Genomic DNA, 16,364 nt, shown 5'->3' with positions numbered 1-16,364 from the left:
TTTTTTAATAACTTTATTCTTTAGACCAGTTCAGATTAATGGCAAAACTGAGTGGAAGGTGGAGTGGCACAGCTACCCCCATTACCAACACTCCATGACCAGAGTAGCATAGGCTAAAAGAGCACTCACTTAAGGGGAAGGAAGTATAATTGATATAAAAGCTGAACAAAATAAAACCCAGGGCTAGAGGAAAGCTCAGTTGTTAAAATGTTTGAGTTTTGAGGATGAAGACCTGTATTTGATCCTTAGGGCATATATAAAAATGTTGGGCATGGTCATGAGTGCCTGTAATCTCAGCACTGGGTAGGCAGTTAGGAGAATCTCTGGGCATGTTGGATAACCAGTGTCATTGGTGAGGTGCAGACCAATGAGAAACTATTTCAAAGTAGGTGAATGGCTTTCCTGAAGTTTTCCTCTGGTCTCCACATGCACCCACAAACATGTGCACACTCACAAAATAAGCATCCACAAACATTTTAAAAGGTGGAGTGGGAGAGGTACTACATGTGGCTGAATCTCTGGTCATGATGCCTGGTGATACTGGCTGTATGTGACACTCCACATGAGACCAAGAATACTGTACACAAAGATTCTTAATGTGCATGGGGTTGGAGAAATGGCTCAATGGTTAAAGGCTCTTGTTTGCAACGCCTGGTTTGATTCTCCAATATCCACGTAATGTCAGATGCACAAAGTGGGGCATGCATCTGGAGTTCTTTTGCAATGACAGAAGGCCCTGGCATGACCATTTTCTCTCTCAAATAAATAAATATATAAGATAGTATTTGAAGAAAAAGTGGGAAGAATTAGAAAAATTCCTAGAGATGCATAGGCCATCATGGAAAGGTAGAATCATGTTTCTGAATGTCTTATTACTTTGAGAAAAAAAGGTACTTTACTGTCTGAGCACATTTGTTATTTATTTTTTTGAGGTAGGGAATTTACTATGTAGCCTCAGGGCAGCTTTTAACTCATGGCGATCCTACCTCTACCTCCTGCATGCTGGAATTAAAGGTGTGCGCCACCACACTCACCAGCCCTATTTTTTAAATTTTTATTTTTTGGTTTTTCAAGGGAGGGTCTCACTCGGGCTCAGGCTGACCTGGAATTCACTATGTAGTCTCAGGGTGGCCTCAAACTCACGGTGATCCTCCTACCTCTGCCTCCTGAGTGCTGGTCACCAGCCCTATTTTAAGCAATATTTGTATTGACCTTTTTATTGTTTTCATGGTCTCTTCATTTTATCACTTCATTTATTCTGGTTTTTAAAAAATTTTTTTTGGTTTATTGTTATTATTTGAAAGCGACACAAAGAGAGAATGGGCGCGCCAGGGCTTCCAGCCACTGCAAACGAACTCCAGACACGTGCGGCCCCTTGTGCATCTGGGTAACGTGGGTCCTGGAGAATGGAGCCTCCAACCGGGGTCCTTAGGCTCCACAGGCAAGCGCTTAACCGCTAAGCCCTCTCTCCAGCCCTGTTTGTTTAAGGTAGGATTTCACTCTAGCCCAGGCTGACCTGGCACTTAGTCCTAGGCTGGTCTTGAACTCATGGTAATCCTACCTCTGCCTCCTAAATACTAGGATTAACGGTGGGCACCACCATGCTAGGCCGTCATTGTTATTCTCTTTAAAAACATGTATTACAACAAACACACAGAGGATGAAATCAGAGAATCACTCCCATTCACAATTGCATCAAAAAAAATAAAATACCTTGGAATAAACCTAACCAAGGAAGTAAAGAATCTATACAATGAGAACTTTAAAACACTCAGGCGAGAAATTGCAGAAGACACTAGAAAGTGGAGAAACATCCCTTGTTCCTGGATTGGAAGAATCAATATTGTGAAAATGGCAATCTTACCTAAAGCAATCTACACATTTAATGCAATCCCTATCAAAATTCCAAAGGCTTTCTTCATGGAAATAGAAAAAACAATCCAAAAATTCATTTGGAATCACAAAAAACCTCGAGTATCTAAAATAATACTGAGCAACAAAAAAGAGGCTGGTGGTATCACCATACCTGATTTTACCCTATACTACAGAGCCATAGTAACAAAAACAGCATGGTACTGGCACAAAAACAGACATGTAGATCAGTGGAACAGAATAGAGGACCCAGATGTAAGCCCAAGTAGCTATAGCCACCTGATAGTCGATAAAAATGCCAAAAATACTCATTGGAGAAGAGACAGCCTCTTCAGCAAATGGTGTTTTGAAAACTGGATAAATATCTGCAGAAGGATGAAAATAGATTCTTCTCTCTCGCCATGCACAAGAATTAAGTCCAAATGGATTAAAGACCTTAACATCAGACCGGAAACTTTGAAACTGCTAGAGGAAAAAGTAGGGGAAACCCTTCAACATATTGGTCTTGGCAAAGACTTTCTGAATACAACCCCAATTGCTCAGGCAATAAAACCACAGATTAACCACTGGGACCTAATGAAATTACAAAGATTTTGCACCGCAAAGGACACAGTGAAAAAAGCAAAGAGGCAACCTACAGAATGGGAAAAAATCTTCGCCAGCTATATATCTGATAGAGGATTAATATCTAGGATATACAAAGAACTCAAAAAGTTAAATAATAAGGAATCAAACAAGCCAATCAAAAAATGGGCTATGGAGCTAAATAGAGAGTTCTCAAAGGAAGAAATACGAATGGCATATAAGCATCTTAAAAAATGTTCTACGTCACTAGTCATCAGGGAAATGCAGATTAAAACTACATTGAGATTCCATCTCACTCCTGTCAGATTGGCCACCATCATGAAAACAAATGATCATAAATGTTGGCGGGGATGTGGAAAAAAAGGAACCCTTCTGCACTGCTGGTGGGAATGCAATCTGGTCCAGCCATTGTGGAAAACAGTGTGGAGGTTCCTAAAGCAGCTAGAGATTGATCTACCATATGACCCAGCTATAGCGCTCCTAGGCATATATCCAAAGGACTCATCTCATTTCCTTAGAAGTACATGCTCAACCATGTTTATTGCTGCTCAATTTATAATAGCTGGGAAATGGAACCAGCCTAGATGTCCCTCAACAGATGAGTGGATAATGAAGATGTGGTACATTTATACAATGGAGTTCTACTCAGCGGTAAAGAAAAATGAAGTTATGAAATTTGCAGAAAAATGGATGGACCTGGAAAGTATTACACTAAGTCAGGTAACCCAGGCCCAGAAAGCCAAGCGCCACATGTTCTCTCTCATATGTGGATCCTAGCTACAGATGACTGGGCTTCTGCGTGAGAATGAAAATACTTAGTAGCAGAGGCCAGTAAGTTGAAAAGGAGACATAAAGGGTGGAGAAAGGAAGGGAGGAGGATACTTAATAGGTTGATATTGTATATATGTAATTACAATGATTGTAATGGGGAGGTAATATGATGGAGAATGGAATTTCAAACAGGAAAGTGTGGGGGTGGGGAGGGAGGGAATTACCATGGGATATATTTTATAATCTTGGAAAATGTTAATAAAAATTAAAAAAAAAACAAACAAACATGTATTGAAAATCAACTGGGCCTGCCTGGGCGGCAGTGGCTACAGCTCCGCCAGAGCTGCTGGCACTCCACGTGCCCTGGAAGTGGCTTCCCCGAGGAGCCTCCGCCGCTCTGGACTCCGCAATGGGGCGGCTGAGATTGACAAAAGGTCTTGACAAGAGCAGTTGACGCAATAGTTTACTGAATTTGCAAAGACCTAAGTAAAAAGTGACTTGCCATACTTGACATTGTTTCTAGACCCGAAAAATAAGGAAAAGCTATTTTGACAATAAGTAACTATAGTTACTACAGAACCCCCAGTGGGGATTTTATAGGGTATAGTAATAGGTGAAATATTTTCTGTACATGTTTTTTAGTGAAGATACACTAGTCTTACAGAAAGGAGCCTGGCAGTTGTACAAATAGATGGGAAGCACATCTATCTTCCTTTGTCAAATCTTTGCACTGATAAAGTTTGTGGAATATGCAGTGAATATAATTTTATATAACTAGTATTAAAATATTTTCTAGTATATCTAGCGATTCAGCTGAACAAATTGATGACTTGAATATTCATGCAAAATTACCATGTGGGAGACTTTCTGAAAGCTGATGTTCTAAAAGAACTTTGTAAATTGAACTCATGAGAGTTTCAACTTGGGAAGCATTTTAACTTTTGATATTTGATGTCTGTTGGACTGCTATGGCAATCAAAACAATGGGAAGTGGGTGCCTGCCCCTCCTAAGATAAAAGGAAAAGAATGTATTTTATGATCAGTTTATTGATTTTAATTACTTTGAGGGAATTTTTGATATTACTTTAGACCTGTAGTTCTCATACTCACAGCACTTTTAAGTCTTCACATGAGCCCAGACATTTCATTTAAGCCTCTGGAAGTGGGCCTTACATGTTGATGCTTTACACACCAGTCCTGTCCTTGGTTTCTCTAATGTGCAGACAGGGTTGAGAGCCACTAGACCACTTAAAGATGAAGACTAATTTGAGCTGATTAATGCCTGTTTATTACTTTTGTCCTTGTTTTGCTCAGCTGATTTGTTACTGTTACTATTTTGCTGTTAAAAAATAAAGTAACAATTTGTGTTTGAAAAAAAGAAAATTAACTATATAGTAAATTTGATTTAATATTTGCAAGATTTATATTGTTAGGTGGTTGAAAAAGCTTTTCAATTTGTTTGCATTCTGGAGCTGTGTAGATGGTTCAGTGGTTAAAGGTGTTTGCTTGCATAGCCTGTTAGCTCAGGTTTAATTCCCCAGTACTCATGTAAATCCAGGTTTACATTGTGTTACATACATCCTGATTATGCAGCAAGAGGCCCTAATGTATCTGTACAAACATACATACAAATAAATACATGAAATATTTTAAAAAATAGGAAGTTTGCATTCTGGCCTTTAACTTTTAATTTTATGGATCAACCTAACATAACTTTGAGATAATTTCTTTAAAAACAAAAACAAGGGGATGGGGAGATAGCTCTCTGGTTAAAGACAGACAGACATTCCTTTTTATGGGCAGGGCACACACATGTAAATAAAAAAAAAGAGAGAAAGTGAGTTTCTAAGGTTATGTGACATATATAGCCTGGCTTACCTTCCACACATCGTAAGTCATGTGGATATACTTTCAAGAGGAATCATCAAACATCACTGCTTCTAATATATGCACGTGGCAAGTTCTCAGAAGTACAAGGCAACAAGTTGGCAAGTGTAGTGGTTTGAGTCAGATGTCCCACATAAACTTACTGCTTGCTCCCCAGCTGGTGGCAATTTGGGAAATGGAGACTGGGGTGGGCCTTGAGAGATGAACTCCCAGTTTGCCCTTGTTAGTTCAGCTCACTCTCCTGCTGCTGTTTTCACCGTCTATGGTAAGGAATAGTGGCCAGCCTCCGCTCTACCATCTTTTCCCTGCTACCGTGGAGCTTCCTATCAAGACGGAAGGCCAAAATAAACAACTTTCTTCCCAGCAGCTACTTTTTGGTTGGTTGCTTTGTTCCAGAAAGTTAACTACCATCAATAAGCTTAAGGTTAAACAAAAATACTACTTACAGGTATCAACCACCCCCCAAAACAAAAACAAACAAACAAAATAACCACAAAAGAATTGCTAGAGATGGCTTGGTGGTTAAGACGCTTGCCTGCAAAGCCAAAAGAACCAGGTCCAATTCCCTAGGATCCATGTAAGCCTGATGCACAAGGTGGCACATGTGTCTGGAGTTCCTTCCTTTGCAGTGACTAGAGGCCCTGGCACACCCATTATCTCTACTTGCCTTTCTCTTGCTCTCTCTCAAATAAATAAAATAGGAGTTCTTAAAAAAACAAAATCTTCAAGGCACTTAGGCCACTTCATCCCACAAGAACTCCTATTCCATGGTAAATAAATGTCTAACTAAGGGAATACTTCACAGAAATGGAGAAAACTTTTACCCAAGATCTATATTAGGCATGGCCCAGTTGCCTAATGCATCTGCAAAAACCACTGTTCCTATCTCCATCTGCACCTGCTACAGTCCTGGAAGGAATTCCCTTTCCTCCCATCTGAATAATACACACTCTCATTAAAAAGGAAAAAAAAAAAAAAAATAGCTGGGTGTGTTGGTGTATCCCAGCACTCAGGAGGCAGAGGCAGGAGGATCATTGGTGAGTTCAAGGCCACCCAGAGATTCCATAGACAACTCCAGATCTGCCTGGGCTAGAGGGAGACCCTACCTCAAAAAGACAAAAAAAAAAAAAAAAAAGCAAAAAAAATTTAAATGATGCTATGGGCAGATTAACCTATTATATCAAATCTTCAGTAAGTCAAACAATACTAAAATGTAATTTTTAAACTTTTCAATAAATACTTTCTATATAGCCATACCTAAAATATAAATCAGCTGTTCAGAGTTAACAATGAGATTTATAAAACATTTAATTTCCTAAGAAAATTTTATTTTATTCATTACACAGCAGTTAAGAATAAACCTGCCTTAAGATTTCAAACTTGACAAACATGTGGCAAGTTTTATAAAGTACCCAACCAATATATAATTTTACATATAAAGAGATACTTATTCCATAAAAATTTTCTCATTGTTATTCACTCACTTCTGCCTGTAAAATAAACCCTGACCACAGTGGTTCTCTACTAGGGGTGACTTTGTCCTCTAGGAGGCATTTGGTATTGTTACAATCTTGGTTGTCATAGCAGGAAGGGGTGCTACATGGCATTTAATGTGTAGAGGGCAGACACTATCAAACATTCAACTCAGAGGATGGCCCCACAACGAAGAATCCAGACCAAATGCTGACAGAGCCAAATGTTTTAACTTCTGTAGAGGACTCAATCCCATCTTATGAGTAGCATCTCTTCCCATATACTTCTAAAAAAAAAGTTGGCTACTAAATGGCAAACAGAATTTAAAAGTCAACTAATTATCATTACCAAAAGTAACAGTTAACTTTATGTAGCAATGTGATTCTCAGGATAGTTAAAGTACAATAACAACTTAGAATGATGGAACATAGGGCATATAGTTGGCCCTCCACATCTAAGAGTTCAGCCAACATGTATTAAAAATATTTAAAAATTTTTGCATCTTTTCCTTACCCTTATCTCTTAGCACAGGGTAACAACCATTCACACTGTATTAGGTATTGTAAGTACTCTAGAGAGGACAGGAAGTATAAGGAAGGATGTGTGAAGCAATATGAAAAGACTGTCATAGTAGAGAAGAAATTGGGAGAAGTCACAGATATTTTTGTTTTTGTTTTGTTATGAAGGGACTCCTGAAATCAGTCAGGTGTGAAGACGGAGGATGCTGACTGGATACCACTTACTTTCCTCTCATCCTGCTCTGCCTTTTTTCCTTTCTGGGGGGAAGTGGGGGCACTAGGGCCATTCAACCTCATGCCTGCTAGGCAATCACACTATCGCTGAGCTACGTATAGAGCCCTGCTCTGACAGTTTAATCAGAGAATGAGGACTGTTTTGTGAACTGTTTCCTTTGGTCATTTTCTAGGCTATGATAAAACTTAATAATATATAAAGCACCTGGAAAATGGCAGTGTCTGAAAATGTCAAAATGTAAATAGTTTTACTTATTTCTTCAAGTTTGTCATATCAATTAATTTTCTACTGTTTAAATTGTTTTATTTGCTGTATCCATTTTACAATAGCCTCGCATAAATGTTGTACAAACAGCAGAGCACATGTAAGAGTTAGTACAAAATTGTAAGTCAGTTGTTTTCTTTTCTCACCCACACAAATTCTCACTGAAAAGTATCTGTATCATAAGAGGGAGCCCAATTTAAAAAAAAAAAAAAAATCCCATTCTCCCATTCTTACTAGGTAAAGAAATTGTTCAGTAATCATTCACTTATGCACTCACATCCTATGTATTTTCTCATGGTCAACAAACTGATTTAAATGGTTCAAGTTATCCCACCATTTAAAGAGAAAAGTATCTACAATAATTTTAAACCATGGAGTTAACTTAATTTCACCATTGGCTGCTTTTTTCATAATTTCTTTCAGTTCTTCCTTTGACACATAACAATAGCTTTTGATCTCATTGGGATCTGGATTCAAGGTTACATTCTTCCTCAAAAATAAAATATAATCAATTTCATGTTCACCCCAGATACCATCTGATTGTGCCTTATAGTAAATTCGCGTTAAGTACTTCATGTCATCTGGATGAACCTAAGGCATAAAAAGAAAATTAAAACATCAATGACAAAAAATTTAAAAAATCAGGGCTAGAGAGATGGCTTAACAGTTAAGATGCTTGCCTGCAAAGCCTAAGGACCCAGGTTTGATCCCCTAGTCCCCATGTAAAGCTAGATGCACATGGTGAGTATGTGTCTGGAGTTTGTTTGCAGTGGGCAGAGGCCCTGGCACATCCATTCTCTCTCTGCCTCTTTCTCAAACAAACAGGTCTGGAGAGATGGCTTAGCGGTTAAGGCACTTGCCTGCAAAGCCTAAGAACCCATGTCTCACTTGTCAAGGTTCAATGTAAGCCAGATACACAAGGTAATGCAAGTGCACAAGGTGGGCCCTATGTCTGGAGTTTGATTGCAGTGGCTGGAGGTTCTGGAATTCTAGCTCATAAAAAAAAAAAAAAAAGGCCAGTCTGTAGGGCTTACCTCAAGAAAAAAAATCTAAAATTAACTTACCACATTTTAACAGTATCTTGGATGATAACAGTATAGTGAATTATTACATGGTTTTGAATGTCTTAATTTTTTTGTACCTTAGGGCCAAATGTTAAGTTAATTGTTGCCAACTCCTGGTGCATCAGAAGAGTGAGTTGGCCAGAGCTCCCGAAGGTGGAGAGACCCAAGTAGATAAACCACCCTCACACTTCAGCCACGGCCCAGGTGAAACCAACTGGGGAGATGAGCTCAAGTACTGCTTCCACGGTGAGCCTGACAATCAGTGTCAGGGTGAACAGATGCTGAAGAGACAGATGCTAAGCATATTCAGCGCATACCAGAGCATAGATCCAGAGGCTCCTGAGAGATTATCACGGAAAGAGACTCAACACACACTCATCTTGGCTCAGGGAATTTTGCAGAAGAGGGGGAGGAAAAATTGTTAGAGCCACAAGTTGGGTGGTCATAATCAGAGGAGGTGCCTTCCCCCAATAACTGACTGCTACTCCCACAACACATAGCCCACAATCCCATGGAAAATCCTTGCAACCCCACTGAGGAGGGCCCCCAGGGGAATGGGAACAGGGAGGAGGGAAAAGAGGGCACTAGCACATGAAGAACCCAAACAAAGCATGTTCTTCATTAAAAATAAATAAAAGTGGGCTGGAGAGATGGCTTAGCGGTTAAGCGCTTGCCTGTGAAGCCTAAGGACCCCGGTTCGAGGCTTGGTTCCCCAGGTCCCACGTTAGCCAGATGCACAAGAGGGCGCACGCGTCTGGAGTTCGTTTGCAGAGGCTGGAAGCCCTGGCGCGCCCATTCTCTCTCTGTCCCTCTATCTGTCTTTCTCTCTGTGTCTGTCGCTGTCAAATAAATAAATAAAAATTTTTAAAAAATTAAATAAATAAATAAATAAAAGTTACTCAAAGTAAGTGTAGCATTCATTTTCTCAAATTATATTATGACATGAAAAACATGTACCATTTCAACTACTACCATGCTAGGAGGATGGCTTTGAGTTTAAGGCCACCTTGAAGCTACAAAGTGAATGCTAGGTCAGCCTGGGCTAGAGCAAGACCCTATCTCGAGAAAACCAAAAACCACAAAAAAAAAAAAAAAGAAAAGAAAGAAAAAAGAAAAATTTAGCAGTTTAAAATATACATAATTCCAGCTAAGACAGGGGGTTTGTGCACCTAACACCAATATGGACTACATAACGAGACTCTCTCATAAAACAACAAAAAAGCTGGGTGTGGTTGTGCAGGCCTTTAATCCCAGCACTTGGGAGGCAGAGGTAGGAGGATCACCATGAGTTCAAGGACATCCTGAAACTACATAGTGAATTCCAGGTCAGCCTGGGCTAGAGACTCTACCCTGAAAAACCAAAACCCAAACAACAACAAAATTTAAAAGCTATTCCTTATTTAGGATGGTTAATGAGCTAATTCATAAATCCAAAGGTTATAAAGCAGTAATCTTACACCTGAATTTAAAATTTTACCAGGGCCAGAGCCAAGTATGATGGTTTGCTTCTATAATCCCAGCACTCTGGAGGCTAAAGCAAAAGAATCAGAAGTTTGAGGTCAGCATGGGCTACATGAGACTCAATTTCAAAAATACAAAATATTTTTATTAGGCTGAAGTATATTTCAATGTCAGACTACTCCGTGCCTAGCATGTGCAAGGCTGAGGGCCACCCTCAGTATTGATAGCAAGGTTTTTTAAAAAAATATTTTTAGGGCTGGAGAGATGGCTTGGCAGTTAAGCGCTTGCCTGTGAAGCCTAAGGACCCCGGTTCGAGGCTCGGTTCCCCAGGTCCCACGTTAGCCAGATGCACAAGGGGGCGCACGCGTCTGGAGTTCGTTTGCAGAGGCTGGAAGCCCTGGCACGCCCATTCTCTCTCTGTCCCTCTATCTGTCTTTCTCTCTGTGTCTGTCGCTCTCAAATAAATAAATAAATAATTTAAAAATAAAAATTTAAAAAAAAATATTTTTAGTCTTATATATTTATGTGAGTAGAGGCCTCTAGCACTGCAAATGAACTCCAGATCCTTGTGCATCTGGCTTATGTGCATTCTGGAAAACTGAACCTGGGTCCTTTGGCTTTATAGGAAAGCACCTTAATTGCTAAATTATCTTTCCAGCCCACAAAGTCTTTTTTATGTTTTTTTAAAAATTTTTTAATCTAAGGTAGGGTCTCACTTTAGCCCAGGATGACCTGGAATTCACTATGTAGTTTCAGGCTGGCCTTGAACTCACAATGATCCCCAAGTGCTGGGATTAAAGGTGTGCATCAACATACCTGGCTAATTTTTTTTTTTTTTTTTAATATTTTAACTTCATTTGAGAGAGAAACGGGCAGACAGAGAGACAAGACCTCGATCCACTGTAAATGATCTCCAGATGTATGTGCCACATTGTACATCTGGCATTTCATGGGTACTGGGGAATCAAACTCAGGTCCTTAAGCTTTGCAGGCAAGCAGCTTCAGTGCTGAGCCATGTCTCCAGCCCAAATATATTTTATTTGTTAATATGCATGAAGAAAGAGACAGACATTTTTTCTCTCTCTGCCTCTTTGTCTGTCTCTCTCAAATAAATTAAATAATTTAAAGAGAGCGAGGAAGGGAGGGAGAGGGAGAATGAATGGGCATGTTAGGACCTCCAGCCACTGCAAACAAACTCCAGATGCATGTGTAACTTTGTGCTTTATGTGGGTATTGGGGAATCAAACCCAAGCCATCAAGGTTTGCAAGCAAGCACCTTTAAGCACTGAGCCATCTTTTCAGCCCTGAAATTATGGTTTTAATATGTTTAGACTTCACTTGTATGGCTCTCTAATAAGATGGGTTACCTCTTCCAAGGGTATTCCCAGTTCAGCTTTTAAACGCCTCTGTGCTGCTCGTCTTATGCCAATGGCATTGTTTTCTTCAAGCTCGCCTGGATTACTTAATGGATGACTACAGCAACTGTTGGTAAAACAACCTGGAAAACATTAAAAATGTTCTTCAAAGTAGGTCTGAAATATCAAAGAAAAGCTTTGTAAGTAATAGGTTAATCCAATCCCAGTGTTTAGAACATAAAGGCAGGAAAATCAGGAGTTCAAGGTCTACTTAGGTTACCTAAATTTAGGCTAATCTGGTATGTGAGACCCTGTCAAAAGAATAAAATATCGGGCTGGAGAGATGGCTTAGCGGTTAAGCGCTTGCCTGTGAAGCCTAAGGACCCCGGTTCAAGGCTCGGTTCCCCAGGTCCCACGTTAGCCAGATGCACAAGGGGGCGCACGCGTCTGGAGTTCGTTTGCAGTGGCTGGAAGCCCTGGCGTGCCCATTCTATCTCTCTCCCTCTATCTGTCTTTCTCCCTGTGTCTGTCGCTCTCAAATAAATAAATAAAAAATGAACAAAAAAAAAATTTAAAAGAATAAAATATCAAATTAAATTAGTCTCCCCCCCGAAAGGCACCTTTTACATTAAGTAAACTCACCTGGAAAGGTAATTTTAGCATCTGATCTCTGCTGTAGCAAAAGCTTATTTTCAGTGTTAAATAAAAAGACGCTAAAAGCTCGATGTAATAATCCTAAGAGCAAAAGAAGTATGATTATAGTCAGAAAATGTCAGTTATTTGTCCAATGCTTTCTTTTGGTGCTTGTGTATGCAGAGGTGCATACTCCATGTACATGCACAAGGAAGCTAGAGGACAACATTAGGTGTCTTTTCTTATTTTGGCACAGCCTCAAGGAGCCTGGAGTCCCGTTTTTCAGTTTGACTGGCTGGCAGAGACCCCCTGCCCCTGCCCCTGCCCCCAGAGCACCAGGGTTGTAGGAATATGGGAGCTCACCTGGCTTTTAACATGGCTGCTGAGGATAAAACTCAGGCCTCCTGCTTGCACAGCAAATGCTCTTACCTGCTGAGCCACCTCCCCAGCCCCTTCCAATTCGTCCCTTGAAGTTGAAAATACAACTAGCAATTTGCTGACATGTTTGCTTTTTTCCATGATCTTGTATCTGGAGTGTCTACACAGATATGAGGGAAGAGTTCTAGCAAACTGGCAAGTAGCTCAGGTGCTGAGTGAAAGAAAAGGGAACCATGGCTGCTTTGATACTGGTGAAATGCTCTTTTTAGGGGCATCTAACCCAGGCCTTTCATTAGGCTTTTCTAGAGAGTACTTGTTTCCCTTTATGATGACTATCCCTCTATTCATCAGCAAAACTTACAGGCTTGAGAATCATGTTAGGATAGTTCTTGAGGGATAGGATAGTCTATTTTGTTTTTTTGGTAACCAGAATTCTGAAGAGGCTCAGTAAAGACATAAAGGGGAGGAAGCTGGAGAGAAGGATCAGTGATTAAGGTGTTTGCAAAATTTAAATGACCCAGGTTCAATTCCCCAGTACCCACGTAAAACCAGATAGGCATTCATTTGTGGTGGCAAGATAGAATGCTTACACATACACATACTCGCAAGCACAAATAAATAAAAACAAACAAAAGAAAATGAAGTGTCTTACTCATAATACTTTTCTCTCAGCTAACTGGCAATATCTAGACAACAAACAATATTTTAAAACACTACCTTTGTCAATGTTTTCATTTAGATGACAATTCTTCTTGGTGTCAGCCCCAATTTTATTGTCATTTTCATCAATAAGTATACACATCTCTGCCAGAAGTTGAACTTGTTGCTCATCAAGATGGTTGGTATTTATTTCAGGCATTGTGACAAAATGTCTGATCTGTCCTACAATACTAACATTGAGAAAGAAAGGTCATTATAGCATTTTTCTGAATTCCATATAAACATAGTGGAGAAGTTACTCTAGATATAAGCCAAGCAATTCAGCTATTTCAAAGGTTAGAAGTGCTGCATGTTTCCCATGTGTAGTCTCACTATTCCATCCTCTTGGGCTTTCCCAAGAACACTTCTACCTTAAGTGAGCCTTATCTTGGCCACCATTTATTCTCTAGGCAATCACAACTGGCCTTTTACACAACTTAGTGGCTCCAAACTGTCAAACTCTAGCTGGAGAGATGGTCCAGAGGTTAAGGTGCTTGCCGGTAGAGTCTAAGGACCCAAGTTTGAATCCCCAGTACCCACAAAAAGCCACATGCACAAAGTAGCACATGCATCTGGAGTCCGTTTGCAGACGCTGGAGGCCCTGGCATCCATTCTCTGTTTCTCTTCTATCTTTCTCTGCTTGACAATAAATAAACCCATAAGTAAGTACTTAAACTGTCAAACTTGACATCCTACTCAAATTCGCGACCCAACATCTCTTTTAACATCTGAAAGTCAATCATTCACTATTCATGTACTTTTCTTCTTCATTACAATAGCATCTGGATTCTCCCTGTCATTCCAAGTTTACTTTATTTTATTGCCACTCTCAGCTTCAACATAATTGCTCAAGCATGTCACACAGAAATTTTTGTTGTAATTCATTTTTAAAGGTCTAATTCATGTGCCAAACATTCAATAACCCTTTTATCACTGTCACAATAAGATTTAATCATTTTTCTCAACCTGGGCTCCTCACTAGAAAAAAGATGTGGGTAACTATTATGTCATTTCTCCAGAGGGCAGAAATAAATTATATTCTAGATAAACAGGAATTCTTGACAAGTTGTTTTGATAGTGGTTTACATGAGTTCAAGGCCACCCAGTGGCTTCAGAGAGGGTCACCTTGGGCTAGAATAATACCCTACCTTGAAACCCACCCCCCCACACACACACAAAAAATACAAACAAAAATTTATTTTTGCTTTTTCTAAAAAAAAAAAAAATCAAGGGCTCTGGTTAAAGGTGCCTGCTCGCAAAACCTGATGGGCCCTGGTTCAATTCCCCAGTACCTATGTAATGCCAGGTGCACAAAGTACTGCATGCAGCTGAAGTTCATTTGCAGCGTCAGGATGGTGGCCCTATAGTCTCCTCCTTTCTCTCAAATAATTTTAAAAAACAATCAATATTTAAAATGAATTGTTAGGTCAGCGTTGGCCCATTGGTCATAGTCCATTCATGCTTACTCCAGTACGAGGCGGCTTAATTTTCTGAATTTTTTTCCCCCCTGAAATAGGGTCTTTCTCTAGCCCAGGCAAATCTAGAATGCAGTCTCAGGCTAGCCTCGAAATCAGTGATCCTCCTACTTATGCCTCCCAAGTGCTGGGATTAAAGGCATGCACCACGACAGGTAACTTTCTGAATTTTAATCCCTCCTACATAATTTAGACGTCAACTACTTTATTTCGCACATGGGTGTCCAGCAGTTTCTATTCTAATCTTTGTATTCTTCAGCGTACCTTACAATATAATCTTCAGGTTTAGTGAATAAATTTTTCCACACAACGTATTTTGAAAACCGCGATTTTCTTTGAAATACATCAACTACTAGAGTTGAAGAAGAATACTAAAGAATGTATACAAACATTGGTAAAAGAGTGACCAATGATATTGAGACCCAAAAAATTCAATACCAGGTTGGGCATGGTGGCGCACCCTTTTAATCCCAGCACTTGGGAGGCAGAGATAGGAGGATCACTGTGAGTTCGAGGACAGCCTGAGACTGCACAGTAACTTCTACATCCGCCTGGGCTAGAACTAGACCCTATCTCAGGAAAAAAAAATCTTAATGATTACATCGGAGGCAAATACTATGTAAAGTAAAAATGGACTTCCAAGTTAATCTCATTTTTCCGGAGGGTGTTCATGGGCTACTTTTAAATTTATTAAACTCTAAGGTAAATTTCATTCCTGCTGAGTTATTATACTTTTGGGTATGATAACGTTTTAAGTTACTCTTTCAGGATATTAATAATGAAGTTCAAGATGAAAGGACACAACAGTGAAATTCATGTGCCCACTTAAAAGTAACGCGTAGAAGCGGAAACTCATCATACACCCAAGACCTCGTATCATAACGACACGCTCCCCATGTCTTTTACCAACCACAGAACCTTCAAGTCTTAAAACAGAGGCAGGGAGAGAATTAACCTACGCATGGTCGGAGACGAGTGAAGCGCTCCACCCTGCTGAGGCGCTACCCGGGTCCTCGCCGCGACGCTCTGCGTCGCCCCGAGGGTCGGCTCAGCAGCCTCACGCAGACAGACCGGTCCACACGTTCCCGTCCCTTCATTCCATCCCCGGCGCCCCCGGAAGCAGCTTACCCGCACGTCCGGCGCGAGACGCAGGCGGGCTGGGGAGCGCTCCACACTTGAGCGTGGACCGCGGCGAGCCCCGTCCCCTGGGCCCGCCCCCCGGCCGCCCGTCCAACCATCCGCACGAGCGCCCGTCCGCGCCACATGCTCTCGGCCAATCGTCGCCGGCGTGTGCCTGACGTCACGGTCGCGCGGTGGCACCACCTTCCTGGCCCGCGACTCTCGGGAAGACGTGCTGCAGGCTGCGAGGCGTGATTGGGACATTGCGTCGCGAGCCCGCGTCCTAATGGTCCCGGGAGGGAGGCTGACGATATCAGCACGCCCTTCTTCCTTAAGAAGCCTCTCAAAAGAAAGAGGGAGGCGGCCTGGATGAGCGCGCGGCGGGGCTCGTTCCGCCGCCCGCCAATTTGCCCTTCAGGCTGACAAGGCGCGCCAATCAGGCACGGCCAGAATGACGAGGCGCTGCGTGATGACGTCAGACGTTTTGAAACCCTGTCCCTGGTGAAGTCCGCACAGAGACTGCTAGGCGACTTAATCCTGACCTCCTGGGGAGGTTCCCAGATGTTGGGGAAGAC

At 41.0% G+C, this 16,364-nt stretch overlaps 1 protein-coding gene across 3 annotated transcripts; it reads right to left on the bottom strand.

Annotated features, from left to right (window-relative positions):
• Window positions 1-7,618: 7,618 nt before the first annotated feature.
• LOC101593710 (isopentenyl-diphosphate Delta-isomerase 1) lies at window positions 7,619-16,162 on the bottom strand. 3 transcript variants are annotated; one of them, XM_045153435.1, is made up of 6 exons: window positions 15,799-16,162; window positions 13,214-13,386; window positions 12,128-12,220; window positions 11,498-11,628; window positions 10,147-10,200; window positions 7,619-8,196 (listed from the first exon to the last, which is right to left on the bottom strand). In XM_045153435.1, exons 1-6 carry the CDS (start codon window positions 15,933-15,935, stop codon window positions 7,879-7,881), a joined length of 906 nt encoding a protein of 301 aa, XP_045009370.1. In that variant the 5' UTR covers window positions 15,936-16,162; the 3' UTR covers window positions 7,619-7,878. The 3 variants fall into 3 exon arrangements, with proteins under 3 accessions (XP_045009370.1, XP_045009371.1, XP_004662225.2); XM_045153436.1 differs by lacking the exon at window positions 15,799-16,162 and adding an exon at window positions 15,630-15,787; XM_004662168.3 differs by lacking the exon at window positions 10,147-10,200 and having other exon boundaries at window positions 15,799-15,928.
• Between the last annotated feature and the right edge of the window lie 202 nt (window positions 16,163-16,364).

Source organism: Jaculus jaculus, chromosome 6, assembly GCF_020740685.1.
Source record: "Jaculus jaculus isolate mJacJac1 chromosome 6, mJacJac1.mat.Y.cur, whole genome shotgun sequence".
Classification (NCBI taxonomy): Eukaryota; Metazoa; Chordata; class Mammalia; order Rodentia; family Dipodidae; genus Jaculus; species Jaculus jaculus.
Note: the sequence above shows the minus strand (reverse complement) of the source record. Positions and strands in the feature narration are given on the sequence as shown.

Excerpts from the sequence above, each read along its gene's own strand:
- LOC101593710 (XM_045153435.1), bottom strand. The coding sequence starts at position 15,935 with ATGTGGCGCGGACGGGCGCTCGTGCGGATGGTTGGACGGGCGGCCGGG. Across the intron at positions 13,387-15,798 it reads GTCTCGCGCCGGACGTGCGG|TATTGTAGGACAGATCAGAC; the intron begins GTAAGCTGCTTC and ends TCTCAATGTTAG. Across the intron at positions 12,221-13,213 it reads AAATGAAAACATTGACAAAG|GATTATTACATCGAGCTTTT; the intron begins GTAGTGTTTTAA and ends TTTTGCTCTTAG.